This window comes from Pelophylax lessonae, assembly GCF_965119305.1.
Source record: "Pelophylax lessonae genome assembly, chromosome: 1".
NCBI classification, from domain to species: Eukaryota; Metazoa; Chordata; class Amphibia; order Anura; family Ranidae; genus Pelophylax; species Pelophylax lessonae.
The window spans coordinates 9781630-9809470 of record NC_138768.1 but is presented as its reverse complement, the minus strand read 5'-3'; the positions used below and the strand labels follow the sequence as shown (position 1 = coordinate 9809470).

General features: G+C 48.0%; 1 protein-coding gene across 1 annotated transcript in view; it reads right to left on the bottom strand.

Moving 5' to 3' along the window:
* Positions 1 to 27841, bottom strand: part of LOC309563394 (uncharacterized protein) — a gene marked incomplete at its 3' end in the record, with an annotated part of 732657 nt that overhangs the window by 704214 nt on the left and 602 nt on the right. Inside the window, exons 2-6 of the mRNA XM_082267788.1 lie at positions 24917 to 25042; positions 24363 to 24497; positions 24153 to 24276; positions 23941 to 24038; positions 23624 to 23851 (exon numbers count right to left, since the gene is read on the bottom strand). Coding sequence (XP_082123914.1) covers positions 23624 to 23851; positions 23941 to 24038; positions 24153 to 24276; positions 24363 to 24497; positions 24917 to 25009 — 678 coding nt within the window. The 5' untranslated portion in view covers positions 25010 to 25042. The remainder of the gene's footprint in view (positions 1 to 23623; positions 23852 to 23940; positions 24039 to 24152; positions 24277 to 24362; positions 24498 to 24916; positions 25043 to 27841) is intronic.

Here is a 27841-nt window from a genome sequence, read left to right as displayed (position 1 = left end):
AAGGTTCGTCCAATTCTGGACTTGAAGGCTCTGAACCGCTCTGTGCGGGTTTGCAAGTTCCGCATGGAATCCCTGCGGTCGGTGGTGGCTGCCCTGGTTCCGGGAGAATTCATGGCCTCCATCGATTTGAAGGATGCGTATCTTCACATCCCCATTTTCGAGGGTCACCAGAGGTACCTTCGATTCGCCATTGCGGAGGATCACTACCAGTTCGTGGCGTTGCCTTTTGGTCTCGCCTCGGCTCCGCGGGTCTTCACCAAGGTGCTTGCACCGGTTCTGGCATTATTGAGGGCCCAGGTCATTTCTGTCCTGGGGTACCTGGACGACATTCTGGTTCGGTCTGCGACCAGCCAGGGTCTGGAGAAGGACCTGTCTGTCACGATGCAAACTCTGCAGGAGTTTGGTTGGACGATAAATTTTCCAAAGTCGACACTGAGTCCGTCGGTTCGTCTTCCCTACCTGGGAATGATCCTGGACTCGGTGCAGGCGAAGGTCTTCCTGCCGGAAGACAAACTCAGAACTCTTCAGGAGGAAGTCAGGTCCCTCAGGGACGTTCCGCAATCGTCTCTGCGGACGTGCATGAGATGTCTGGGATTGATGGTCTCGGCCTTCGAGGCGATTCCCTTCGCCCAGTTTCACACGCGGGGTCTCCAAGCGGAGATCCTGTCCATGTGGGACGGGCGACCTCAATCTCTGGATCTTCAAATCTCGTTGAGTCATCGCACCAGAAGAGACCTTCTGTGGTGGCTCCAGTCCCCGATGGTGTCCGGGGGCAAGTCGTTTCGTCCTATCTCGTGGACGGTAATCACCACGGATGCCAGCCTGTCGGGCTGGGGTGGTGTTCTGAGCGTTCTGTCCGCCCAGGGGACTTGGTCGGAGGGGGAGTCCTCCCTTCCGATCAACATTCTGGAATTGCGTGCGATAAATCTCTGTCTTCATCGCTGGACGGACCGGCTGCAGGGCTGCCCGGTTCGGGTGCAGACGGACAATGCCACGGCGGTGGCCTACATCAACCACCAAGGGGGCACCAGGAGTGCCCGAGCGGCTCGAGAAGTGGCCGACATTCTGTCTTGGGCCGAGACTCATGTCCCGGCGATAACGGCGGTTCACATTCCAGGGGTGGAGAACTGGCAGGCGGACTATCTGAGTCGCCAGACCCTGGATCAGGGGGAATGGTCTCTCCACCCGACTGTCTTCCAGATGTTGTGCGCGAAGTGGGGTCTTCCAGATGTGGACCTGTTCGCGTCTCGTCTCAACAACAAGGTGAGAAGGTTCATGGCAAGGACGCGCGACCCTCGGGCAGACGCGTCGGACGCGTTAGTGGCCCCGTGGCATCAGTACAAGCTGATGTACGCGTTTCCACCGATTCAGTTGCTGTCCAGGTTCCTTCGCAGGTTACACTCGGAATGCAGCACGGTGATTCTTGTGGCACCGGACTGGCCTCGCCGGTCCTGGTATGCAGACCTCGTGAATCTGGCGGTCGACGCCCCGTGGCGTCTGCCTCTTCGAGACGATCTCCTGTCTCAAGGACCGATATACCATCCTGCTTTACAGTCGCTGGCTTTGACGGCCTGGCTGTTGAGACCGAGGTCCTGAAGGAGAAGGGTCTCTCCCCAGAGGTCGTTCATACCTTGATCAACGCGAGGAAGTCTTCCTCGGGGAAGGTTTATTACCGTACTTGGAAGGCCTATTTTGCCTGGTGTGAGTCCAGGGGGTTTTCACCCCGCACGTACTCGGTTTCCCGAGTGCTGTCCTTCCTTCAAACGGGTGTCAATCAGCGTTTGGCGCTGGCTACGATAAAGGGTCAGGTGTCTGCGCTGGCCGTTCTGTTTCAACGTCCCGTGGCTTCCAACTCCTTGGTTGGCACTTTTGTTCAGGGAGTGCGGCATCTGGTTCCTCCTAGGAGGGATCCTCTGCCCCCTTGGGACTTGAATCTCGTTCTATCTGTGTTACAACGTGCTCCTTTAGGGAGATCTCGTTGTCTATGTTGTCCAAAAAGGTCGCCTTTTTGGTTGCGATCACTTCGGCTCGCAGAGTGTCGGAGCTGGCGGCTTTGTCCTGCAAGTCTCCGTATCTGGTTGTTCATTTGGATAAGGTGGTCTTGCGACCTAATCCTTCTTTTCTTCCGAAGCGAGTTTCGGAATTCCATCTTAATGAAGATGTTGTCTTGCCTTCGCTGTGCGCGAAGCCTAAACATCCAAAGGAGGTGAGACTACATTCTTTGGATGTTGTTCGGGCGATAAGGGTTTACCTTAAATCGACTGAGTCCTTTCGAAAGACGGACTCCTTGTTTGTTCTTCCAGAGGGTCCTCGGAAGGGCATGGCGGCGTCGGCCTCTACCATCGCCAAATGGATCAGGCAGACCATTGAACAGGCCTATGCTTTGCAGGGGAAGGTTCCCCCTGTGCCTGTGAAGGCGCACTCTACTAGATCTCTGAGTACGTCTTGGGCCTGTCGTCATGGGGCTTCTGTAGCCCAGGTGTGTAAGGCGGCGACCTGGTCGACCATGCACACTTTCACAAAATTCTACAAAGTAGATGTTCAGGCATCGGCGGATGCTTCCTTTGGCCGCAAGGTTCTTAGTGCGGCTATTCCCTAGGGTCCCTTGTTGGGGACCTCTGGCTGTTGGGATAAGTTTTTTTATCCCCTGGTTATTTGTCTTTTCCTGGGTTGTTGCTCCTGTTGAGCAATTATTTTTCCTGTAGCCCAGCTGGTTTCCTTCCTTTGGTAAGGTTCCTTTCTTTGATGCGGAGACTGCGTTGCCTTTCGGCGCGGATGCGTTTCCCACCCCTCATGTTTGCACTGCTTTGGGACGTCCCCATATGTGACGAATATGAAGAGGCGGCGACTGTCGGAGGACGTAAGAGAAAACGGAATTTTTGTAAAATCTTACCTGTAAAATTCCTTTCTCTGAGTCCTCCGACAGTCGCTGCCCCCGCCCCTCTTTTGGGGTTTGGTTGTATACTCTACTGCTATTTCACTGAAACTGAGATATGGTTGCAGGAAGTAGGAGGGTATTGACTGAGGGGACCACCCCTTGAGGGTGGGATATGTTAAAAGCTTTAATGTTAACATATTCTGTTGCCTAGCTACTCCTTCGGAGCAAAGTCTAATACCCCATATGTGACGAATATAAAGAGGCGGCGACTGTCGGAGGACTCAGAGAAAGGAATTTTACAGGTAAGATTTTACAAAAATTCCGTTTTTTGTTTTTGACATTTTTTTCTGGTAAATGGGTAGGGGTACTTTGCCCCATACTCATTCACATGAGGGGGCCCCTATGTTAAAGGTTCTTCCAGATTCCAATAAGCCCCTCGTCAATAAGGGCCTTTTCCCTACAACCCAGGGTGATCATTTTGACCCCACGGGGTGAGATCTTGCGTGGAGTCCCAGATCGAGGGAGATTATCAGTGGTCTTGTATGTCTTCCATTTTCTAATAATTGCTCCCACAGTTGATTTCTTCACATCAAGCTGCTTGCCTATTGCAGATTCAGTCTTCCCAGCCTGGTGCAGGTTTCTGGTGTCCTTCGACAGCTCTTTGGTATTGGCCATAGTGGAGTATGGAGTGTGACTGTTTGAGGTTGTGGACAGGTGTCTTTTATACTGATAACAAGTTCAAACAGGTGCCATTAATACAGGTAACGAGTGGAGGACAGAGGAGCCTCTTAAAAAAGAAGTTATAGGTCTGTGAGAGCCAGAAATCGTGCTTGTTTGCAGGTGACCAAAATACTTATTTTACCGAGGAATTTACCAATGAATTCATTAGAAATCCTACAATGTGATTTCCTGGATTTTTTCCTCCCCATTCTGTCTCTCATAGTTGAAGTGTACCTATGATGAAAATTACAGGCCTCTCTCTCATCTTTTTAAGTGGGAGAACTTGCACAATTGGTGGCTGACTAAATACTTTTTTGCCCAACTGTATCTACTATAACTATATATATATGTGTCCATAAAGTTTTCTGCTTCTACTAAATGTGTAATTAATCAGAATATATATTGCTGAACCATGGCAGCTGGTGCTCGGTAATTCGGGGGCGGGGGGGCAGCAAACCAATGCACACCCCCCCCCCCCATTCAGGCCAGTCAGTCAGTCAGTTGGCAGGTGACACGTTCATCCTCCCCAACGGTCTGCCTCCTTACCTCCTCCTTCCTCCTCTCCGAGCCGGGGAGTGCTGCATGGCTGAGCTGCTGTCCTTCTCCTCCAGTTTCACAACCCTCTTCCTGATTGGCTGGGAGGAGAGTCAGTGTGACAATAGCGAATATTCATTCGCTATTGTCACACAACTGGGTGGGCTCAGGGCGCAGTGCTCTGCGCCCCGAGCCCACCCTTTTTTGAAGCCTATTAGAGCTTCTGGCTCTAATCACATGCTTAAAAAAAAAAATCCCCTATTGGAATCCATGCGTCCGACGCCCTGCATGTAGATTAGGGGGCCGGACGCATGGATGGGGGGGGGGGGTGGCGCCCCTGCACCACAAATGGAGAAGGACAGGGGCTCAGCCATCCAGCACTCCCTGGCTCGGACAGGAGGAAGGAGGGAGGTAAGGAGGCAGACCGTTGGGGGGGGGGGGGGAACGTGTTGCCCGCCAACTGACTGACTGACTGACCGCCCGACCAACCGACCAAGGGGGGTGCCGCACTGGTTTTCCACCCCCTAACCCTCCCTCCCCCGAATTACCAAGCACCAGCAGCCACTGCATCATACCCCATACATACTTCACACCCTCATCAGCACGCCTCATACTCTGAAACTTTCAGAAGGCAAGTCGCAAGCTCCTCCTTAACCAGCCACCATTTTGGGGCAGGCAGCCACCTTAGGGGACTCTGGCAATGACCATTGTGAGCCAGCAGCCATTTTGAAAGGGTAAATATGTTTTACTGACTTTGTTGATTATTTGTATACTAAATATTGAATGTTCAGGATATTTAGATTATGATCCCCCAGATGTAACAACCATCGTAGATTCTTCTTTAATTATTTATTTCTAAATTTTACCATCTTTGTTTGGCGCTATATTAGCCAACCAGTTTTACGTAGTTTAACTCTCACTCCAACTGCAGAGGAGTAACTGTTGGCTATGCAAATCGCAGACGTTTTAGTGTGAAAATTACTTTCTATATTATATGGTTTTTACATAGGCTGGGAGAAAATAAACCTTTCATTTTATTCATATTGCTAAGGAAAACCCATTAATGAGTGTTGCAAAAAATGTTTTATTTTATGTAAGATTTTGTTTTTATGTCACCCATCTAACTATTTATTGTAAATACACGTCTTATGAATAAATATATATTCCCTATTTAGTCTGTATTCACTATGATTGGTGTATGCTGTTAAAAAGGAATTGATTGATGAAAAGAACTCATTATAATTATTGTTCAGGAAATCATTTTCAAACGTATAACACACAACAGGTGTTAAAACCGGGTTCTGCTCCAATGCAAGGGATGTATTGTCACTCTGAGGCTGAGGATTGACCTTCAACAGAGTGAATGTTCTCCTGTGATTTAGAATAGGCTTCCTTTCACCTGACCTCCTCCATAACTACAAGTAAGGGTATTACCCCGTGGGGTGCAAATGGAGTAGGGTGCAGGAGATAGAGTATGTGTGTCTTGAAGGTGTGCATGGTAACCCAGGTGTAGACTGTCCTTTATGTAACGAGTGGTGAAAGAGTTGCAGGAAGAACCTTATAAGGGCTCTAGGTTGAAGTGGCATTAAAGGGTGTGACCAATGGTGTGATATAACCAGGGCAGCTGATAAGGGGAAAGCACTATTCCTTAAGAGGAACTGATATCCTGGGTGTCTCTCCCTGCAGCAGTGGAGGACTGGGGCATGGGGGCAATTGCCCCCTGGCCGCTCTGATGCTCCATAAAAAGGTTGCACCGCTTATGCCACAGACATGCCTAAAGGATTCCTGGTGAAGAGAAGTAAAAAGTCCCCACTGCTGACCTACTGAGTGTGGGATGAAGACAAGGACAGGGCACAGGCCTTGGATGGTGTACACTGTGTCTGAGCAGAGGCTGGTTCCATGCCCCACCAGAGACTCTCCTCCCCCAGGCAGCCCCAACCAAGCTGTCCCAGCTTCCCAAAACTGCCCCCTGTTGGCCATGTCGGGAACCCGGATTCGGCCGGTTGAGTAGAGAGTACCTGGAGTGGAGTTTCAGCCAGAAATGGGGGTCAGGAAGAGGCGAGGGAGAGGGGGAGAAGGGGGGACGAGTTGCTGCATCATGGGCCTCTGATTTGTACTTTCCCCCTGGGCCGAAAGTTGCCAGTCAGCCCCTGCCCTGCAGCAACTAAAAGCTGGCTTCTCCATTGCTTTCTCCTATTGGCTTTCATCTGCTGCAGGGAGAGACACACAGGGGATCAGTTGCTGTAATGTCTCGACCCCCATGCCCTACCGATCCCCTTCCCTTTCCAGGATTCAATTCCCCCTGCTGCTCGCTAATAATTGTAGTGTTTTTTTCATGAAAATATAATTTTAATATTTTTTTGGGGGGCCCTGTCAAATAAGCTGCAAGGTGCCCCGTGATATCTAACAGCAGCCCTAGATGGCACACCTGGTCCTTCTGATTCTGAGTGGTTGAATTGTAGTGCAAACCTTTAAAAGCTTACCCAGGTAAGGTGAATACATTCCAAACATAGCAATGTTTTATACAGTAAGGGACATTTTACATGGGCGTTCCGCTCGGCGGATTTCGCTTTGCTCAGCGGGGGATCGATTCATTAATCTCCGCTGAGCAGGCGGATGACAGGTCTGTCTCCACTCACTGTGCAGAGACGGACCTGTCAGAGCCCGGCTCTCCTCTATGGGGAAATCGAGTGAAAATGGCCCGCTTGTCCGTTTTCATCCGATTTTTTTAGACGGATGCAAAATAGGGTTACCATCCGTCTGGATTTGATGGACAGGATGGGAACGGATAGGAGCAGGTGCCAGCGGACATGTCACCGCTGACATCCGCTGCCCCATAGGGGTGACTAGAGCGTCCGATCAGGCCTGCCTGAAGAACTGAGAGGCAGACCTGATCGGAAAGCCCATGTGAAAGAGGCCTTATGGTCAGAAGCATGGAGGTTGACCCTGTCTTGTCTGTCCAGAGTTCTATATTGTATATAAAGTCCCGTCATGGTGGGCATACCCTCATAGGTGTATTCAGGGAATGGGTTCCATGGCAATAAACCACCACCCTGGACCTGTATAGCACCCTGCGGCTAACTCAACACATTGCACTAAGTGCCAAAGTGCAGGATCCAATGCCTGAAGCAACGTTACAGGACATTCCCAGAGTGTGGAGGTCCAGGTACCACTCCTGAAGTTTTACAGAGGTTGCACCAATCCAGATACACTGCTTCTATGCAGACAGTAGAAGACAGTGATGGCTTATTGAAGAATCAGAAGAGAAAATAATAAAGAAAAAAAATAATAAACTACTGAAGATAAACCCTAGGTTGGTCCACATTATTCTGTCCACACAATGGGTGCAAATCCAGCTGGTGACTGAGGCATCAAAAGAAACTTGAATGGACAACTACACTCCAGCAAAATATGGCAGCAAGGCAGGAGAGATGAGGATGCCAACGTGTTTCCCGCTACAAGCACTTCATCATAGGAAGCCCCCCATACTGCTTCTTCTCCATTTAAACACAAAATCAATTAGCATATATTTAGCACCCTCCTAGGTAGGTGCTAGGAAAAGTATATTGTGGCCCTGTCTGCTTATCAGGGGAGCCTGATCATTCAGTTAGGCTGCCAGGTGTGTCTGTTGAGTCTGTGGAGTCCCCCCACTGAGGGCTCTTATTGGACAGTGGAGTAAACCTAGCCAATAGTACACCAGGGCTTGTATCTACTCCAGAGGGTGGAGTCTGCCGCAATGCACCCTGGGGTGTCGGTATAAGTCTGAGGGGAGCACATGACAGAGCATTTTTGGCAGGAAGCAGAGTCCCAGGAGGTGGGTGACGGCTGTCCTGTCAAGAGGAATCAAGTGTGTCCTGGGCGGTCGCCCTAGAGGACCGGAGGTTGAGTTGGACTGCAGAAAGGGATTCAGAGTGCTGTGGACCGAGTGGAGCTGCTGGGCAGAAGTTTCCAGGAAAAACAGTATTGTCGGTACTCAAAACTGCCCAGGGGTCTGCCTTGGATAGGAGACCACTCCAGAAGGTTAAAAGAATTCGGGAGCCAGCTAACCAGTAGAGAGGTTAAGAGAAAGGGGGTGCCTGAGTCTAAACCCTGAAGAGAAGTGAGAGAAAGGGGCCTGAAGTGTTCAGCAGTGTATACAGATAGCCAGACATGGGAGTAAGTCACACATGTGCAAGTCACAAGCAAGTCTCAAGTCGTAACCTTCAAGTCACAAGCAAGTCCCAAGTTACTTTGGGCGAAAAGCAAGCAAGTTAAGTCGAGTCACTGCTAGAAGTCAAGCAAGTCAAGTCATTTATTTTGGTCAAGTCACAAATCAAGTCAAAATACTGATCTACCCCAATTTTCACCTTAAAATGAGTTAAAAGTCAGTGGTCAGGAAAGGTTTTATTTTATTTTCAACATTAACAGAGGACAGAGGATGTACATGGCAAGTATAGGATGGTGGCACACAGAGGATGTACATGGCAAGTATAGGATGGCGATGGCACACAGAGGATGTACATGGCACACAGAGGATGGCACACAGAGGATGTACATGGCACACCGAGGATGGCACACACACACAGAGGATGGCACACACACAGAGGATGTATATGGCAGGAAAAGGATGGCACACAGAGGATAGCACACAGATTATGTACATGGCACACAGAGAATGGCACATTGAGGATGTACATGGCACACAGAGGATGTACATGACACACAAAGGATGGCACGCAGAGGATGGCACGCAGAGGATGTATATATATGGCAGGAAAAGGATGGCACACAGACGATGGCACGCACACAGAGGGTGGCACACAGTGGATGGCACATAGAGGATGTACATGGTACACAGAGGATGTACATGGCAGCCAGAGGATGGCACACACACACACACAGCGGATGGCACACACATCAAACACACACACACATACAAATATAAATAAAATATATGTATGTCCATTGTCCACCCCTGGTAATTGAAGTCTTGGCAGTTACTAGGCAGAACAAACACGCACCCTCCTGAACATTGACACTCCAGAGCAGTATAAATCAGCACATAACAGATGAGGACATAAGAGGTAAATTTATCAATTTGCAGACCTCTTCCTCTGCAAAAAATTTCTGGTTGGTTGTGATATGTTTGTAGAGATTTGTGCAACTGCATTGCATTAAAAATACCAACCAAAATCTTGGTTAATGAATTGGGGGGGGGGGGGGGTTACCAGTCAGTCCAGCATACTGCCCAAACCTCCTATACAGAGCCTCAGTGCCCCTCAACATTTCACACTACCCAAACCCTCCATAAAAGTCCTCAGTGCCTACCAGGGCCGCTGATAGAAATCATGGGGCCCCGTATTACCCCATGCTGTCACAGCGCGTGGGGGTAAAATCGGGTAAACTGGTGGCAGGAGCGTGTTACATATTCCACCCTAAAAACAGGTGAAACATGTAACATGTTCCAAATGGTGAACTTATCCTTTAATAACCATTGCTATTTTAAAATTACACATATTATAAAGCAACAGAGCCTTCTGTCTTATTTTAGAACTTTTTTCACAACTGCTAGTTATATGGGATGAGCTCAGGTGTGTTGGGACCCTAGTCTGAACCCACCATAGCTTTCCTGCCTGGAATCTGTCACAGCGCCCCAGCAATCATAACTGGAGCTGAATGGGACAGATGTCAGTGTTTTGATGTCCATGCCCGTTCAGAGAGTGCCCACATATACCACAGACTTGTGGTGGCTTTATGGGTAGCAAGATGTAAATGGACTTGTGTCCACTTACGTCAAGCTAACTCTGATCTGTCACATTTAGGACGCAGGCCTTTTTAATTTTTTTTTGGACCTGAATTGGCACGGGGGTAAGTGGGTGTAAACAGGCACATGCCCATTTACATTGGGACTCGCTAGACCTACATGGAGCTTTCAATCAGGTCCCCAGAAAAAAAAAAAAAAACAGGCAAACCTAGATGGAAAGCTGGGGTGAAATGTTCTTAAAAGGGGAGTGGTTTGAGGGGTGGCAAAAATGTAGCTCAGCTGTGTGTTTTTACTAACCCCCACCCTAAACACAAGTGTAAAGTAGCATCTAACTGTGTGCTAATGATGATGATGATGATCATCATCATCATCATTATGTTGCTCACAGCACAGCAGGTTCTCTATCGATCTACTGTGTGTTGCAGACTATAACACAGTACAGCCATAACACAGTCAGCACCCAACAGATCTGTGACACTGAGAGAGACATAGAGAGCCTGCTGTGCTGTGAGAATGCAACATAATGCTGATGATTATCATCATCCTAAGCACACAGCAGGGAGTCTGAGGACTGCACTTTCCTGAGTAACCTATCTGACCTGTCAGACAGTTTGTCATGTGCAGGGGACTGCTTGCCTGTGTCTGAAGTCAGAAGAACTTCCGCTGCGCTCTGAGCCTCCTCAGTGATCAATCTCTCCCTCGGACTCGACGGGCTGCAGAGCTGACACCTTCTGAGGCAGGGAAGCTGCTCCACATTTGAATCCATCTGCCAGGGGCAAGGCGCACACAGTGGACAGCTGGAACTTTGATCTGGACAGGTGAAGAGCAGCATGCGGCGCGGGATTATGTGCCTGCGCCCGAAAATGGCAAAAAAGTCCCTCCTCTGCTCTCACCTCCTGGGCCCCTCTGTTGACCTGAGGGGGCCCAGGAAATCCCTATAATCCCTAAAATTAAGTGGGTTATAATGTCCTCCAGACATCCTATTCCCACAGATCTCCTCCCCCGAGCTCCCTCCAGAAACCTCCTCCTAGCCCACTGCTTTTCACTTCTCTCGCTTTACCTTCTGTCCGTGGCTGTAGTGTCCTGTCCCAGCACGCACCGATGTAGTCTCCTCTCAGCTTCTCCCCTTCCCGGTCAGCTGACCTATGTATACAGCATTAGCATGAAAAGGATGGCACATGCAGACAGTCGATGGATAGAAAAAAGAATAAAGCAGCTGCAGCAGTCGGCCGCACAACACATGAGGGAGGAGGTGGGTGGAGCCAGTCTTCTTGGCGCGGAGGAGAGGAGGACAAGCCGAAGAGGAGGATCCTCCTCCGCTGTGCATGATGGGTCCTGATCACACAGAACGTCACTGGTTGCTAGATGCCAATCGGGCTGGCCTTCCCTAGCAACCAGTGCAGCGGAGAGCCGGAGACAGTCGAGGGCGGCACACCAAAGCAGCGGGGGTCAAGTCAGTGCAAGTCATAGGTCGCAAGTCAAAGTCAAGTCGCAAGTCATAGGTCGCAAGTCAAAGTCAAGTCGAGTCATTTATTGAATTCTGTCAAGCAAGTTTCAAGTCCTCAAACAGGTGACTCGAGTCTGACTCGAGTCAAGTCATGTAACTCGAGTCACCCACCTATGCAGATAGCTACCTAAGCAAGGAGTGCTTGAGGGAGTTTAAGGAGGACTTCTTTATGCAGAAAAAGCAGTCACAAGTCAGTTCAGCATTAACAGGCATCAGGCCAGCGTTTACCAGCGTTGACCGGCATCCTGCCAGCGTCAAGTCAGCGACAATCAGCATTTTTCAAGTGTCTCTGCCAAGTTGTACATAGTTGAGCCAAAGGAGTATCCCACTCATCCCTTCTCCTATCCAAGTTACAAAATAAATTAAAAAAACCCAAAGATACTGGACTGGTCATTCTCTCAGTGCTCACACTTGGAGAAACATGCACAGGGGTACTTTTGTTGCACCCAGTGACCCAGGGGGACCCATATCCAGCAAAACGGCTGGGAATTGTGCTACATATAAATTAACAAGCTGAACATCATAGGTGGCTAACTTGTCTCAAAACTATAAAATATAGTCATAGAATATTGAGAAGACTAAGACTTTATTTACATTAAATAAATGTACAATGTATACATACACTCATATATAGGTACTCAGAGTCCTGATAATCCAGAACTAAGAATACCGAAGTGAAATCTTCCATTCTAATGAACTGAACCAGAGAGATGAACAGAGATTCAATGTTACAGAACGCACTACAAGGAGCAGCACCCCGGATCATTCATAATAGAGAGTCACCTCCCATTCATAACCCATTTGGGATTGCAGCCTGCAGACAAATATCCAATATCCCTCCCTCTTACAGAGAAGCAAGAACACATCATCACCTCTCTTAGGAATACATTTTTTTCTGTATAACCAAAGTATCACCTCCATGACAATCAGTGACATATTTTTCTACATTGGTGAAGTATTTCTTCTGAATATTATACAAGAGATCCCGTATCTGATCGCTCAATCTCCTCAATCTTCCACCCATATGCTGGACTTGACAGATCCTATAACTTACAATTCAGCCAATGAGAGTGTATGTACCTTCCTTCTCTATGAATGGGAGGGGGGACGATGACAAATGTTCTTAAGCTATTTGATGTACTGGTTAAATGTTTTACATTGATTTCCCCACTTAAGGACCGGAAGGTTTTACCCCCTTAACCTCCCTGGCGGTATTCCCGAGTGTGGGTCGGGGCTAACTTTCAGTACCAAAAGCAGTAACACTGAGCCACATTCAGGATTACCCCAGAATAAAACTCACCTTCCCTGCGATACCCCGCCTTCCTCCCCCGCCATACTCACACTCTCTCCCTGCTGTGTGCTCGGCTGATGCCGGCACCTGCCTTCCGGTTCCCTTTCCTGTGAGCGTTGCGACGCAGGGGGGGTGGAACCGGTGGCAAATTGAAAAGCGTAAATACACCAAATGAGATGATAGAAAGCTGTGATCCTAACGGATTACACTGTATCATCCCATTTCACCACAGTTTTTTACCTGGTGACTTTTCCAGTCCCTGCCTGTGCTTTTCCAGTGCTTTGTGCCTGGAAAATAGAGAACGACCATGGTGTCCAAAAAGCGTTCTTTTTGCGCAAAAGCACTTATAGACGAACTGGAAAACTGCAACAGCGAAACTGAGTTATTTGAAGAACTGAGCGATAGCGATTGGTGGAAAAATTCATCATCAGGTACGGAAAGTAACGACATCGACGATTCTGATGTCTCTTTCAGGCACATCGCTTGTGGAATTTGGGAAGTATATCAAATGATTCTTCAGAATTTCCAACGGAGCGATGTGCCAGAAAGAGACATCAGAATTGCCGCTGTCGTCACTTTCCGTACCTGATGACGAATTTTCCCACCAATTGCTATCGCTCAGTTCTTCAAGTAACTCTGTTTCGCTGTCACTGTTTTCAAGTTCGTCTAAAAGCGTTTTTGCGTAAAAAGAACGCTTTTTGACGCCATAGTCGTTCTCTATTTTCAAGCAACAAAGAACTGGAAAAGCACAGGCAGGGCACTGGAAAAGTCACCAGGTAAAATTCTGTGGTGAAATGCAGTGGCGTCACTAGGGTTGGTGTCACCTGGTGCGGTAAAACATGGTGTCACCCCCCCCCTATATTCGGACTGGGCAGCAGCTCAGCGTTGGGAGTTTTTTGTAGCAGGTTGCGATGGTCAGTAAGGCCTAGAGGATAGCAGGTTAGGCACTTCCTAATGGCTCAGTCCCTAGGAGTAGTAACGGATAATGGCTGATAGGCCATCCTGCCAGACCCAGCAAAAATGCAGCAGTGATCCCTCTGGCTAGACATTCGCTCCCTCTGGGTTGACCAGGCTGACTTTGGTCAGTAGTGTAGCCCATCTGTACCCTGGCAGTGACGCGGTCTTTCTCTCTCTGGTGGCGCTGGGCAGCAGCATGGCCCGCTCTCTGGTGGTGCTGGGCAGTGTGGCCCTCTCTTGGTCCCCATAGATCCCCCTTTAAAGCAGGCCAGGCCAGGGTCCCCCGTAGATCTCCTTTAGAGCAGGGTCCCCATAGATCCCCCTTTAGAGCAGACCAGGCCAGGGTCCTCCATAGATCCCCTTTTAGAGCAGGGTCCCCGTAGACCCCCCTTTAGAGCAGGCCAGGCCAGGGTCCCCCATAGATCCCCTTTAGAGCTTGGTCCCAATAGATCCCCTTTTAGAGCAGGCCAGGGTCCCCCGTAGATCTCCTTTAGAGCAGGGTCCCCATAGATCCCCCTTTAGAGCAGACCAGGCCAGGATCCCCCATAGATCCCCTTTAAGAGCAGGGTCCCCATAGATTCCCCTCTTAGAGCTGGCCAGGAAATTTCCAGGGGGGGAGGGGAGCTTGCCCCCCCCTTGCGGTCGCCCATGGTAGCTTATTTACCCATATAGAGAGTGTTGTCTGTATATACTGAAAGGTATATAGTGGTTATAACATCTTTTGCTGGCATAACATATTGATAATTGGATATGTTACTGGAAAATAAAATGTTCCTCAGGTGTCCATTCGGCCCCTTCTTCGCTGTGGAGATGATCCAGGGCTATTAGGAGCCTCTTCCCTGCGATTTGGGGTTTGTGCTGAGGAACATGAGTGGTTCCTGCATCTTCGGTCATGGTGGCTTTGTGTTCTTAAAATACCTTAATCCAGGCTTCCGAGATGGAAAAAAGAGCTGTACCAGTCTGGCACTTCAATCAAGGGCATGTTTAGAGAACACCTGTAGGCCATCTGGGGTCCGAAGGTTTGCTGTGTGGCCTCACCATGTGGAAGACAGAATGGGATTTTTCATCTATATGGAATTCCTCTGATCTGAAGCTGATCCAGCAATGGTCGGAGAGCTCTTCTGTGCTGTAGAGTGATAGTAGACAGATCTTGGAATGTTTCTTTTCAGTCCCATTAAAGAGGAAGTAAACCCTCCTCTGTAACTTGTACCTATAGGTAAGCCTATGATAAGGCTTACCTATAGGTACTGCAAATATCTCCTAAACATGTACAGTTTAGGAGATATTTACCTTAAATGCAGCCAGTGACGTCACTGGCGCATGTGCTCTGAAGGAACGGCCACTCGTGCCCTTCCTTCAGAGCCCCGTGCCGTCGGCTCCCGCGCGTGCGCCGGTATGACGTCACCGCGGCTCCGGCCAATCAGATGGCCGGATGCCGCGATCCCGGAAGACGGGCGACTAGACATGTCACCCGTCATACAGGTGAGCGGACGGCATGGCGGGGGCTCGTTCTAAGGTAAGTATTTCATAATGAGCTAGTATGCGATGCATACTAGCTCATTATGTGTTTCTCTTGCAGCTTACAACCTCTTTAAAGAGAACCCGGTTACGTTCCCTTGCTTTCCCGAGGAGGGCCTCTTTCAGTGGAAAATTCAGCAGGAATATATAACATCCCTTGGAGGGTCACTCTCTCGGCCTCTAGGTCTTAGAGCTCTGTGAATCCTCTCCATTTCTACAGGGGAATCATCAGCAGGTCTGTCTAATAAACCATTGAATAGGCCTGCGGCTGTTTTCTCTAGGAGTGGTTGCTCTCTCAGGGATCCTCCTGATGCAAATGTTGTGGCAACGGCCATGAGTATCAAGGTCCCTCTAAGTGTCTGAGGATCTCTAGAATAAGAGATAGATTCAAATCAGAGGATCTTTGTTCTTGCCTGATGGCGTCAGCGTGGCGGGTGGTTGTCTACTCCACTGTTCCCATCCGAGCTGCGATAGATTGGATGTTGGCCTGAAGGTCGGTAATCGCTGCTGAGAGAGTTGTCTTGATGTCTGCGGCAACTGCTTGTAGTCGGGGAAGAAAGGCCTCCATTATCTCGCTGGGGTGGTAAGGCGCTGTTTGCCAAGCATTGCTGCTCTGTCCCTGAGGCTGCAGTGCCGTCTCCGGAGCCCATGCGTAACACTGCTGGAATGTTGCCTGTTAACTGGTTCCCAACCGGTCGCCGCCTATTTACTGCGGCAATGTGGCGCAAATCACCATAGGTCTACGTCGCGAGCAGGCAGCTAGGGGGCGAGTGGGAGCCCCCACTCGGCAGCGGGGAAGCCGATGCACGGGTCAAGGGGCTCCGATTACCGCCTGACACCCACGATCGCTCCCCGCTGAGAGAGAAGGACGGTCGGCTGTTGTAAACACATCTGACAGTTCTCCCTGAAATGATCACAGAGTGCCTGTGATCCTTCTATATAGGATCACATGTCTCTATGGTCTTTTCACAAGCCACGCCCCCCACAGTTAGAATCACTCCCCTAGGCTCACATTTAACCCCTTGATCACCCACAATGTTAACCCCTTCCCTGCCAGTGTCATTAGTACAGTGACAGTGCATATTTTTAGCACTGATTACTGTAGTAATGTCACTGGTCCCCCCAAAAGTGTCAAAAATGTCAGTTTGGGGTCCGATCTGTCCGCCCGAAATGTCCCAGTCCCACTAAAAATTGCAGATTGCCGCCATTACTAGTAAAAAAAAAAAACCAATAAAAATGACATAAATCTTTCCTGTAGTTAGGAGACGCGATAACTTTTGCGCAAACCAATCAAAAAACGCTTATTGCGATTTTTTTTACCAAAAATATGTAGCAGAAAACATATTGGCCTAAAATGTTAAAACATTTAGATTTTTAATTTTTTTTTTTTTGGGGAAATGTTATATAGCAGAATGTGAAAAATATAGTTTTTTTTCAGAATTGTCGCTCTTTTTTTTGTTTATAGCGCAAAAAATAAATATCACACAGATAATCAAATGCCACCAAAAGAAAGCTCTATTTGTGGGGAAAAAGGACATCAATTTCATTTGGGTACAGCATCGCACGACTGCGCAATTGTCTGTTAAATTAACGCAGTGCTGAATAGCAAAATAGGGCCTGGTCATTAATCACTTCTGGACCGGAAGGATTTGCCCCCTTAATGACCAGGCCCTATTTTGTGAGAAGAAAGGTCAGCTGTTGTAAACACAGCTGACCGTTCTCCCTGGAATGATCACAGAGTCCATGTGATACTGCTATATAGGATCACAGGTCTCTATGATAATTTCACAAGCCACGCCCCCCACTAGATGGTGCTTGTAATGGAGCTCCAATACCCAGCCTAGGTATCTCCACTGTATAATCATTGAAGCTGAGGAAGTACTAAAATATCTAAGGCAAAATCCCCCCAGTAACTGGACGACACACAGTTCTGGGAGTCCACTAGAATGAATCAGTTTATTCAAAACACAAACACAAGAGATCTACAATCTGGAAAAACCCCTCCCTCTTCGAGCCATTCCACACACAAACCTACACATCCCATAATAAGCGTACTCTAGCCAGACAGGAACAATAGGACAATGGAATGCAGGTATTCAACAATAACAAATCCCACCCCACTGGCATGGGTCTATGAAACACTTCTGCCATATTCTAGCAATCTGCAATACATCCCCACACATCTCCTGAGGGACACGGCTCAGAAATATTATGGTCCAAAGTGAAAGAGTCCCTCACTCTTTCAACACAAACCACACTCTCAGTGTCCATTCCGCTACACTGCTCCCCCTTAACCATAAGCCAGCATACACAGTCTGATCCATAACGGATCGGCTTAGGGATGTCGGGGGAGTACTGACAGATCATTTTTACAGTTCAGTTTGTCGCGATAACCCGTCAGCATTGCCATTCTGTTTAGTCTCTCATTGTGTGAAGTGCTTTGTTGTAGGCAGCTTAGGCCTAGAGTCTGTCGCTTGGCGTGACAGGGACTTGAATTCAATGTAACAGTACTCCAAGGGTCCCCCAGCATACACCCCCACACAGAGCCACACTCCCCTACAAGCCAGGGCCCGTAGTCCGTGGACAGGAGGCTGGCCTCCACACGCCTCCAGTAGCCCGTGGCGAACGTCCCAGAAAATGGGAGTTCATCACATATCTCCCCTCTCCTGGGGAAACTAACCAGACCCCAGACCTTCAACTGGTTTGGGTCTGTGTTAGTCTGGTGTCTTTTCCCAGACTGTGCCAAGCTCCAGTGGACCTCCTGCCCTACGTCCCAGTTGAAATATCCGGGGTCTTCCTGGGCAGGGCACCAACTATAATACACTCCAGAGGCATCCCGTTTTTGCTGGAGGGGTAAAATAAGGGTTGAATGGGCCCCCATACTAGGGGGTTGGGGATCTGGGTCGACTGCCCAGCATCTCTGTAATCCAGGGGTGGAGGCCATGGCCCCATCCACCTCTTCTGTGACAAATGCTGCATGGACTGGTGGGCAGAGACCAGTGGGATTCTGCCCTGCTGCCAGCTCTTCCGCTGAGTAGGCACTTAGGCTACTGGGAAGTGACCGCCACCTTCTCACCCTGGACCTCTGGAACTGCCGCAGGTGTGGGGCACAGGTCTTGGACCCTCTGTCCCATTGTCAGCGATTCTGCTGTAGGCACACTGGGAGGTTCCTGCTCTGCAGAATAGTCTACTAAATCCACATCTACTAAATCCACTAAGTCTGTGATATCGCCCAGTGGGAGGCGAAACTCGTCGACGCAATTTCCGGTTCCACGTTGATCGTGACGTCATTTCCGGTAGCGGTGGAACGCACGCCGGAGCCAAGGGGGCCCGCTGCACACCGTAATCGAAGAGATCTACCGACACATGACATTCACCGCTTGTATCTATCAGCCTAAATGTGAGTTTGTATTTTGGATGTTTCAATAAATGTACCTTAGCAATATTACGCTATTTGGGTTTCTCCTTTCCTTATGGGCATCACCTGCCGGGAGCCAATAGGAGTCATTCATTGGTCGTAGCCAGGATACAGAGATCATTTCCCGGATCACATGCCGGACTCTGCTTGAATGACCCTTACACTATAAGGTCTGGGGGTCCACTTAGTCCGGTAAGTGGAAGAACCTAGGGGAGAGGATTGAGTCACCCTGTCACTACACCGTTGCAGCATGCTATTGCACTTGAATTTCAGCACCTGAGCACTTTACCTTATCTTCAGCTACCTTCACTGGCCACTTGCTGAAGCATTTATATATTTGGACTGCTATATTGTTTTTGGACTGGCACCATTTATTTATTACTCTTTATGAACTCTATGTATTTATTCACTTCACGGGGTGTTTATATTGTATTATAGAGTTGGACATTTTATTTATATATTAAGTCACGTTGAGCACTTTAGTATACCAAATCTGCGCTGTTCATTCTTGCATATACTAAATCCACAGTCTCTGGAATTGCTGGCTGGTCCTGGGTAGTGGGCACAACCATCTCCACCCCCAGTGCTGTTGGCTGCTGCTGGGATAAGGGACCTACAATCGCCTCTCCCGCTAATGCTGGCTTGTCCTGGGTAGTGGGCACGACCATCTCCACCCCCAGTGCTGTTGGATGCTGCTGGGCCAAGTCTAGGAGGTGTTGGTAGTCCTGTTCCAACCCCCACTCCATGATAACCAGGTGGTTGAGGTCTAGTCTCAGCTCCAACAATTGGACCAGTAGCATCCTTCTCCGGTAATAAGAAATAGCCCAGAACCGCGACATCGCAGGAATGCCAAAATCATCATCCTCCTCCATGGCCTTCCACAACAGGCCTGGGCCATCATAGCATCCCCCCTCTGGTTGAATGCCTTCTGCCACCCAAGGGTCTCGCTGGACTGCGAACCACCATAGTGCCTGGTACGAGTCGTCCAGCATCATTTCTCTCTGGACCAGGCACTCAAGGTGCCTTACCCACTCCGTCAAGGGTTGCTCTCCCAGGATAAACATCCATTGGCTTACTTGTTCCTGCCAGCGTTGCGCTGTACTTGGAAGTTTCTCTTTCCGCCGAAGCTGTGCTACCTCCATGGACTCCTGCCAGAGTTCTCGCATTACATGTTTTCTCCAGTCCACCTTTTTCTTGGCTGATATATGGCCCTGTTCCTTTGCCAGTAGTCTCCGCTGGAACTCCACCTCATATGGGGACACTGCCGGGGGCTAGCTTGCTCCATCTCCTGAGTTCCTCCTTAGATCAAGACGTTGCTGGGCTCCTCACTGCATTCCTCTTGCTGCAAGGCTTGTATCCCACCCCTTATCACCAATGTAATGGATCTCCAATACCCAGCCTAGGTATCTCCGCTGTATAATCCTTGAAGCTGAGGAAGTACTAAAATATCTAAGGCAAAATCCCCCCAGTAACTGGACGACACACAGTTCTGGGAGTTCACTAGAATGAATCAGTTTATTCAAAACACAAACACAAGAGATCTACAATCTTCGAGCCATTCCACACACAAACCTACACATCCCATAATAAGCTTACTCTAGCCAGACAGGAACAATAGGACAATGGAATGCAGGTATTCAACAATAACAAACCCCACCCCACTGGCATGGGTCTATGAAACACTTCTGCCATATTCTAGCAATCTGCAATACATCCCCACACATCTCCTGAGGGACACGGCTCAGAAATATTATGGTCCAAAGTGAAAGAGTCCCTCACTCTTTCAACACAAACCACACTCTCAGTGTCCATTCCGCTACAGTGCTATTTCCTATAATTAGTGCCATCTAATGGCTAAATGCAGTATTTTCCATTTCAAATCAATACTGTAGTTGGTTTAATACTATTGGTTTATTTTGCTTATTATCTTCAATGTCTTCTGTACTTAAAAGTGCATGAGTATGACATATGTTACTTAAATGAGACCATGCATGATGAAGGAAAATAGGAGGTCTATTTATCTAGGTGCACCATTGTGACAAGCATTCATCCAGCCATAAAAAAAATTCTGGTCCTATTTAAATAAATACAGTGATTTCCAATGATCATAAGAGCCATCTAGTGGCCATAGTGTGGTATTTTCCTGAAATACCTCAATCAGGAAGAATAGTACAAAACTGAATTATGGCCATTATATGGCGCTTATGATCATAGGAAATCCATTGTATGAAATAAAATATGACCAAAATTTGTCATGGCTGGCCACATTTTTAAACTTATTTTTTGTTATACAATAGACCTCTAAGTGTTTGTGAAAGCTTACACCACAAAATGTACTCAGCCAATGAAAGGTAATGACTCCATTTTTATTTTTCTACTGCTATCAATGGCCAACACGGTACAACACTTCATCCATGTCTTTGGTGATCTCTGATCTCCTTATGAAGTGTTTCTTACATGATGAAGATCAGCCATGGAGTATATCTGAGGTGTATATCAGGGTGTGCTTCTTCCCCACATGAGAGTTGTGATGTCCAACAAAATTCATATAGAAGACATTTCCCGCACTCAAGGCACTAATACACCTCAAGGGTTGTGTGGGATCCCTAATGTACAGGAAGACAGGGCTTCAGTGAGGAACAATTCCCTCACTCAGGACAGGAATACGGCTTCTCCCCCGTGTGAGACTTCTGATGTGTAACAATGTTTTATTTTTGTGCAAAACATTTCCCGCACTCAGCGCAGGAAAGTGGCTTCTCCCCCGTGTGAGATCTCTGATGTCTGTAAAGATCGGGCTTCTGTGAAAAACATTTCGCACACTCAGGACAAGAATACGGCTTCTGCCCCATGTGAGATCTCTGATGTCTGTAAAGACTGGCATTGCCTGAAAAACATTTTCCACACCCAGGACAGGAATACGGCTTCTCCCCTGTGTGAGATCTCTGATGTGTGTAAAGACTGGACTTCTGTGAAAAACATTTTCCGCACTCAGAACAGGAAAACGGCTTCTCCCCTGTGTGAATCCTATGATGTCTGTAAAGACTGGAATTGTCTGAAAAACTTTTTCCACACTCAGGACAGGAATATGGCTTCTCACCTGTGTGAGATCTTTTATGCCTATTAAGTTCGGATTTAGAATTAAAACACTTCCCGCACTCAGAACAGGAATGCGGTTTCTCCCCTGTGTGAGATCTTTTATGCACATTAAGTTTGGATTTAAAATTAAAACACTTCCCGCACTCAGTACAGGAAAACCTCTTATCTGTTGGAAGGACGGCACCGTCCCTCACAGTCTGAGGTTCCTCAGGATAATAGGAATACGATGGTCCATCTACACTGTGTGGTGCCGGATAGACATTTGAGGTAGCCGGGTTTTCTCCTGGATTATACTGTGTGATGTCCTCATCTTCTACTTTACAGTCTGGAGACAAAGTGAGACAATCCTCTGAGGTTTTCCTCATCTCCCGTCCATGTACTAAAATAGAAATAAAAAGATTATTACTAGACATGAGCAGATTGGTTCCCTTAAACCAGGACTCTGCCCACATCAGGCAACCCCTCTATCACTCATTGCCATCTTTCCAACACAAGAAGTACTGCACTTCCTTATTTAGCCCCACCAGAGGTCAGAGAGTGAGGATGGGAGGAGAACAAACAAGATGAAGACTGGACTGATCCTGAAGACCTCCATCATTGGATTACTGACTCCTCCCTCATTATCACTTTCTGTTTAAGGCTCCAAAGTTTGAGGATGTTATCACATTATTATCAACATGTAAAAGTCTATGCTCCAATCAAATCATCAGATATAAAATATCCAGCTGGTAGAAAATGGTAGTAACAAAAGAGAATCCATATTATGTATATACTGTATATAGCAGAGGGTGGAGGGGAGAGAGCAGAAGTCAGGACTATGTAATGTACAACATATAACAGATAGGACTATATAGTATCAGAATGATGTAATGTACAACATAGAGTATATAGTGCAGGGGTCAGGAGTATCTAACGTACAACATAGAGTATATAGTGTAGGGGTCAGGAGTATGTAACGTACAACATAGAGTATATAGTGCAGGGGACAGGAGAATGTAACGTACAACATAGAGTATATAGTGCAGGGGACAGGAGTATGTAACTTACAACATAGAGTATATAGTGCAGGGGTCAGGAGTATGTAACGTACAACATAGAGTATATAGTGCAGGGGTCAGGAGTATGTAACGTACAACATAGAGTATAAAGTGCAGGGGACAGGAGTATGTAACTTACAACATAGAGTACTGTATATAGTGCAGGGGTCAGGACTATGTAATGTACAATATAAATTATACAGGGTCAGGACTCATAATATTGGTATTCAGTAATCAGTGGAAACTTAAATGTTTACATGAGACAAGTTGCAGAGGTCCCACACAGCTGCCTCCCATCTCCTGAGACTGCACTCAGTGACTTGGGTGTGAGATTATACAGACATATCCCTCCACCCGGCACAGCCAGCAAACAACAGAACAAGTAACCCCGGGAGAATTGCTCTGTCTGAGATCTTACTAGACCTGGGAATCGGGCAGAAGACTCAAAGCACATACCCCAGGTTAGGTAACGCCTATGATGAAAATCAAGATTTTGCTGGCAGCTGAATCTCAGCATCTACATGAATCCAGTCTAGATACATAAATTGTGTCTCACCTGCTAATATTGCCAAGTGTTTGCTCTACTCTGGACTAATCAGTGAGCAGTATGGGTGGAGGAATGTATTTATTGTTAATGACCCACCTGTGCTGATCTCTGTAGGAGTGTCCTCCTCTATAAATGTCCCCGTTATTCCATCCTCCTCCATAATTGTCCATGTTATTACATCCTCCTCCATAGACTGCTGATCATCCCTCACATATGTCTCTTCTTCTTCTGCTTTACCCTTACATACTATATTGATTGGATCTCCATTCTAAATGAAGAAAATGAGAGAGAATATCATCTGTAAAATATAAGCTTTCGTAAAAAAATCAAGACATTATCTCCACAAGTCCATATTCTAGATGCTACATCCCACCAACCTTGTAACAGTGAGGGATGGTGTGATCTTCCCGTATGGAACCCCGGGAATACAGAGGACGGGGACATCTCTCTGGTGGGTTTCTGTAGCTGGATGACTCCACCACGGTGTCCTGGTACAGATCTTCGTGTTCTTTTTGAAACTCTGACTCCTCCATCACCCCATCCTCATCATCATCCTCTTTTATCTCTTCTTTAACCTCAACTTTAGAATCTCTCAGGTTTCCAATCTGGATATATAATAAAAATGACATCAATGGTAACAATGCAGATAATGTACAGATCCTAATGATACCATCAGTGATTATTCCTCATCTACCTGATGATGGTGAGGGATGGTGTGACCTTCCTGTGTGGAATCTTGGGAATACAGAGGACGGGGACATCTCTCTGGTGGGTTCCCATTACTGGATCCATCTGTAGGAAACACACACTGACTGAATACATTGTTTCTATGTGTTTATCAGATGATGGGGGATCTAGGTGGACCCTCCGTACTGCTCTCTCCTTTACAATAAAGTCTCCTCTTACCCGGTGATGTGAGGGGCGGCTGATTGTCCATCATGACGTCCTTGTAGAGATCCTTGTGTCCTTCTAAATACTCCCACTCCTCCATGGAGAAATAGACAGTGACATCCTGACACCTTATAGGAACCTGACACACACAATGATACAGTCACCATCCAGACACATCCCTTGTTTGTTACTGGATAATGTCCCAGAATTCCCAGCACCGCTCACCTCTCCTGTCAGCAGTTCCATCATCTTCTTGGTGACTTCTAGAATCTTCTGCATGTTGTGTCTCTCAGGTTTTAGGGAGTCACATGGAGGCACTGTGATGGTCATATGATCACCTGACTTCAGAAGAGGAAATCTCTGCATTAAGGAACCAATAGGAATATCATGTTAGAACCCCAGAATCCTTCTCACCTCTCCGGTCAGGTCTGTGTTTTATTATTAGAGATAAGAGTGATGTCATGTGACCTCTCAGAATCCTCCTCACCTCTCCAGTCAGGTCTGTGTTTTATTATTAGAGATAAAAGTGATGTCATGTGACCTCCCAGAATTCTCCTCACCTCTCCAGTCATGTCTGTGTTTTATTATTAGAGATAAAAGTGATGTCATGTGACCTCCCAGAATCCTCCTCACCTCTCCGGTCAGGTCTGTGTTTTATTAATAGAGATAAGAGTGATGTCATGTGACCTCCCAGAATCCTCCTCACCTCTCCGGTCAGGTCTGTGTTTTACTAATAGAGATAAGAGTGATGTCATGTGACCTCCCAGAATCCTCCTCACCTCTCTGGTCAGCTGGTAGATGATCTCCAGGGTGAGGTTTAGAATCTCCTCAGTCATGTGACTCCGGTCCTCCATCCTCATTGGTGCCGTCATTTGATCTATACAAGTCTCCTTGTAGACGGATAACTCTGGGAAATTAAAGTAATAATTATTTGGACGGTATTGGTCACACAATAATAGGATGTGGATGTGAAGGGGGGGGGGGGGGGGGATAGGAGGGTTGCTTGCCCCCATGGGAACACATTTAGTTTGGACTGTTTAGTGTTTGCTACAATCTTGAGGTTCTGGGACCCTCTTGGCCTGCCGGATCAGAAATTGTCTTTTCTCTGTTGGGTTTGTTTGGTTTCTGAACTGGATTTGATTAGTTTGAGATCTGCAAGGAATGATAAATTAGATCCTTCCTTTGACTTGTTTGCTCTGAGGCAGTGCTGTGAGGTCAGTGTAGGGTCATCAAAATGTCCAAGCTAACTTTTGTCCTGGAGTTTCTGGCTGAACAGGATAATTGTGAGGACTCCGTTTTCAAGGCTCCAATCTCCGGCAGCCTGCTGACTGACAGGAGTGATGTCACTGTCACTCTCTGCCGTAAGAGAAGGGATTGGATTGGATAGCAGGAGGATGCTGCTGGTGGAGAGCTGTGGGGGGAGGGGTAATTTCTCCTGTCTCCAATGGCAGCCCAGTGTGGGTAGGAGGATGACAGCAGGGGTGAAGGGTTTGTTCTCTTGGTTGCCATATATACAGTTTTATCCAGGACATTGTACAGTGGGTGGGTTCCTGATAGTGATCGACCCCAAACCCCTCCTCTGCACTTAAAAGCATTCAAAACGTCAAGTTTGGCTGTTTTGAATGCTGTAATTTTTTTAAAATTTTGCGCCGATTACCCGGAAGTGATGTCATGACACTGAATGCGGCTTTGATTGGGTCTTCGGCGGCCGTGCAGGTAGGCTGCCTGGGTCTCTCTGTGGGACGGGAGACCTGGCCGAGTGGAAGGCGGCGGGCAGGAGGGGACGCCCCCTCCCGCTCCTTGTAATGACAGCCGAGCGGCTTCTCAGCCGCATCGGTTGTCATTGCAAGACAGCCGACCATCGGCTATGGACGCCGGGACCGGGATGATGCCTCTAGCTGCAGGCTTCACTCTGGTACAGCACTTCCTGAAATATCGTCAATATCGGTAACCTCCGGGGGCCGATTCCGATATACTGGGAAAGTGCATATCGGCCCTCGATATATCGGCTTTGCTGATAATCGGTCGACCCCTAGTTCCTGATATACTAAATTCCAGCACCGGGAACTGCCGGACCCCGTGTCACAGGAAGGTATTGGACTGTCTCCCGAAGATGTATAGCACTGACCCCTAACTACCTTTTAGTCAATACTGTGAAAAAATACCTTTTTTTAAGAAGTGCCCACCAAGGGGCGAAGGACTTCCCTTCAATATTCCATTTGGTATCTTGGAAAATTGTATTTGAATAGTGAGATGGTAAGGAGTTCTGTAAGGAGGTCGGAGAAGTAAGTGAAGGTAGGAGGACCATCATAGAAGAAAAGCCCCCCATCCCTACCTCAGAGTCCTATAACCTCCTCATCCCTCAACATTCTTTAGCTACTCTACACCCTCAGAGCCCTTAACCTTCTCCCATCCGCGCTACAGCCTATATACGGCTGCAGCACGGACTCACATTTTCGGGAGGCCGTTTTTAAACGGCCTCCCAGAAACAGTCTCCCCGCGCGCACCTGCGATCGCGCATCGGGGAAAATCTGTGTCGGCCGTGTCCCTTGGACACAGCCGATCACAGATCGTGGTGAATGGCCAATCACAGCGGCCATTCACCACGTGATTGGACCGTCCAATGAGAGATGATCTCATATGTAAACATATGAGATCATCTCTCATCGCCAGCGCTCCTTCCTCACACAGAGCCTGCGTGTGAGGAAGGAGGGAGAGCTGCCCAGCGCCGGGGACACAGAAAAAAGTAATCACGGCACCGATCACCAGTGCCCTGATTACTAGAGGTACACCAAACACACCTTCAATGCCCACAGTGCCCACCATCAGTGCCCCCATCAGTGCACACAATCAGTGCCCATAGTGCTGCCAGTCAGTGCCCATCAGTGCCTGCTCATCTAGGCACTGATGAGCACTGACTGGCAGCACTATGGGCACTGAGTGTGGGCACTGATGGTGCTGCCCATCAGTGCTCATCAGTGCCGCCCATCAGTGCTCATCAGTGCCACCCGTCAGTGTCCATCAGTGCCACCCGCCAGTGCCCATCAGTGCTGCCCACCAGTGCTGCCCGCCAGTGCCCATCAGTGCCGCCCGCCAGTGCCCATCAGTGCCACCTCTCCGTGCCCGTCAGTGCCACCTCTCAGTGCCCAGCAGTGCCACCTCTCAGTGCCCAGCAGTGCCACCTCTCAGTGCCCAGCAGTGCCGCCTATCAGTGCTCATCAGTGCCGCCTATCAGTGCTCATCAGTGCGGCATATTAGTACCTCCTCATCAGTGCCACCTCATCAGTGCCCATAAGTGCCACCTCATCAGTGCCCATAAGTGCCACCTCATCAGTGCCCATCAGTGCAGCCTATCATTGCCCATCAGTGCCGCCTCATCAGCGCACATCAGTGAAGGAGAAAAATGTATTTATTTTCAAAATTTACTCGCAAAAAATAAGAAAAACTTTTTTTTTTTTCAAAATTTTCTGTTTTTTTCCTTTTTTTTTTGTAAAAAATAAAAAACCCAGAGATGATTAAATACCACCAAAAGAAAGCTCTATTTGTGTGAAAAAAATGATAAAAATTTCATATGGGTACAATGTAGCATGACCGCGCAATTGTCATTCAAAGTGTGAGAGCGCTGAAAGCTAAAAATTGGTCTGGATGGGAAGGGGGTTTAAGTGCACAGAAGGCAAGTGGTTAATTCCACTACTCTCTGAGGG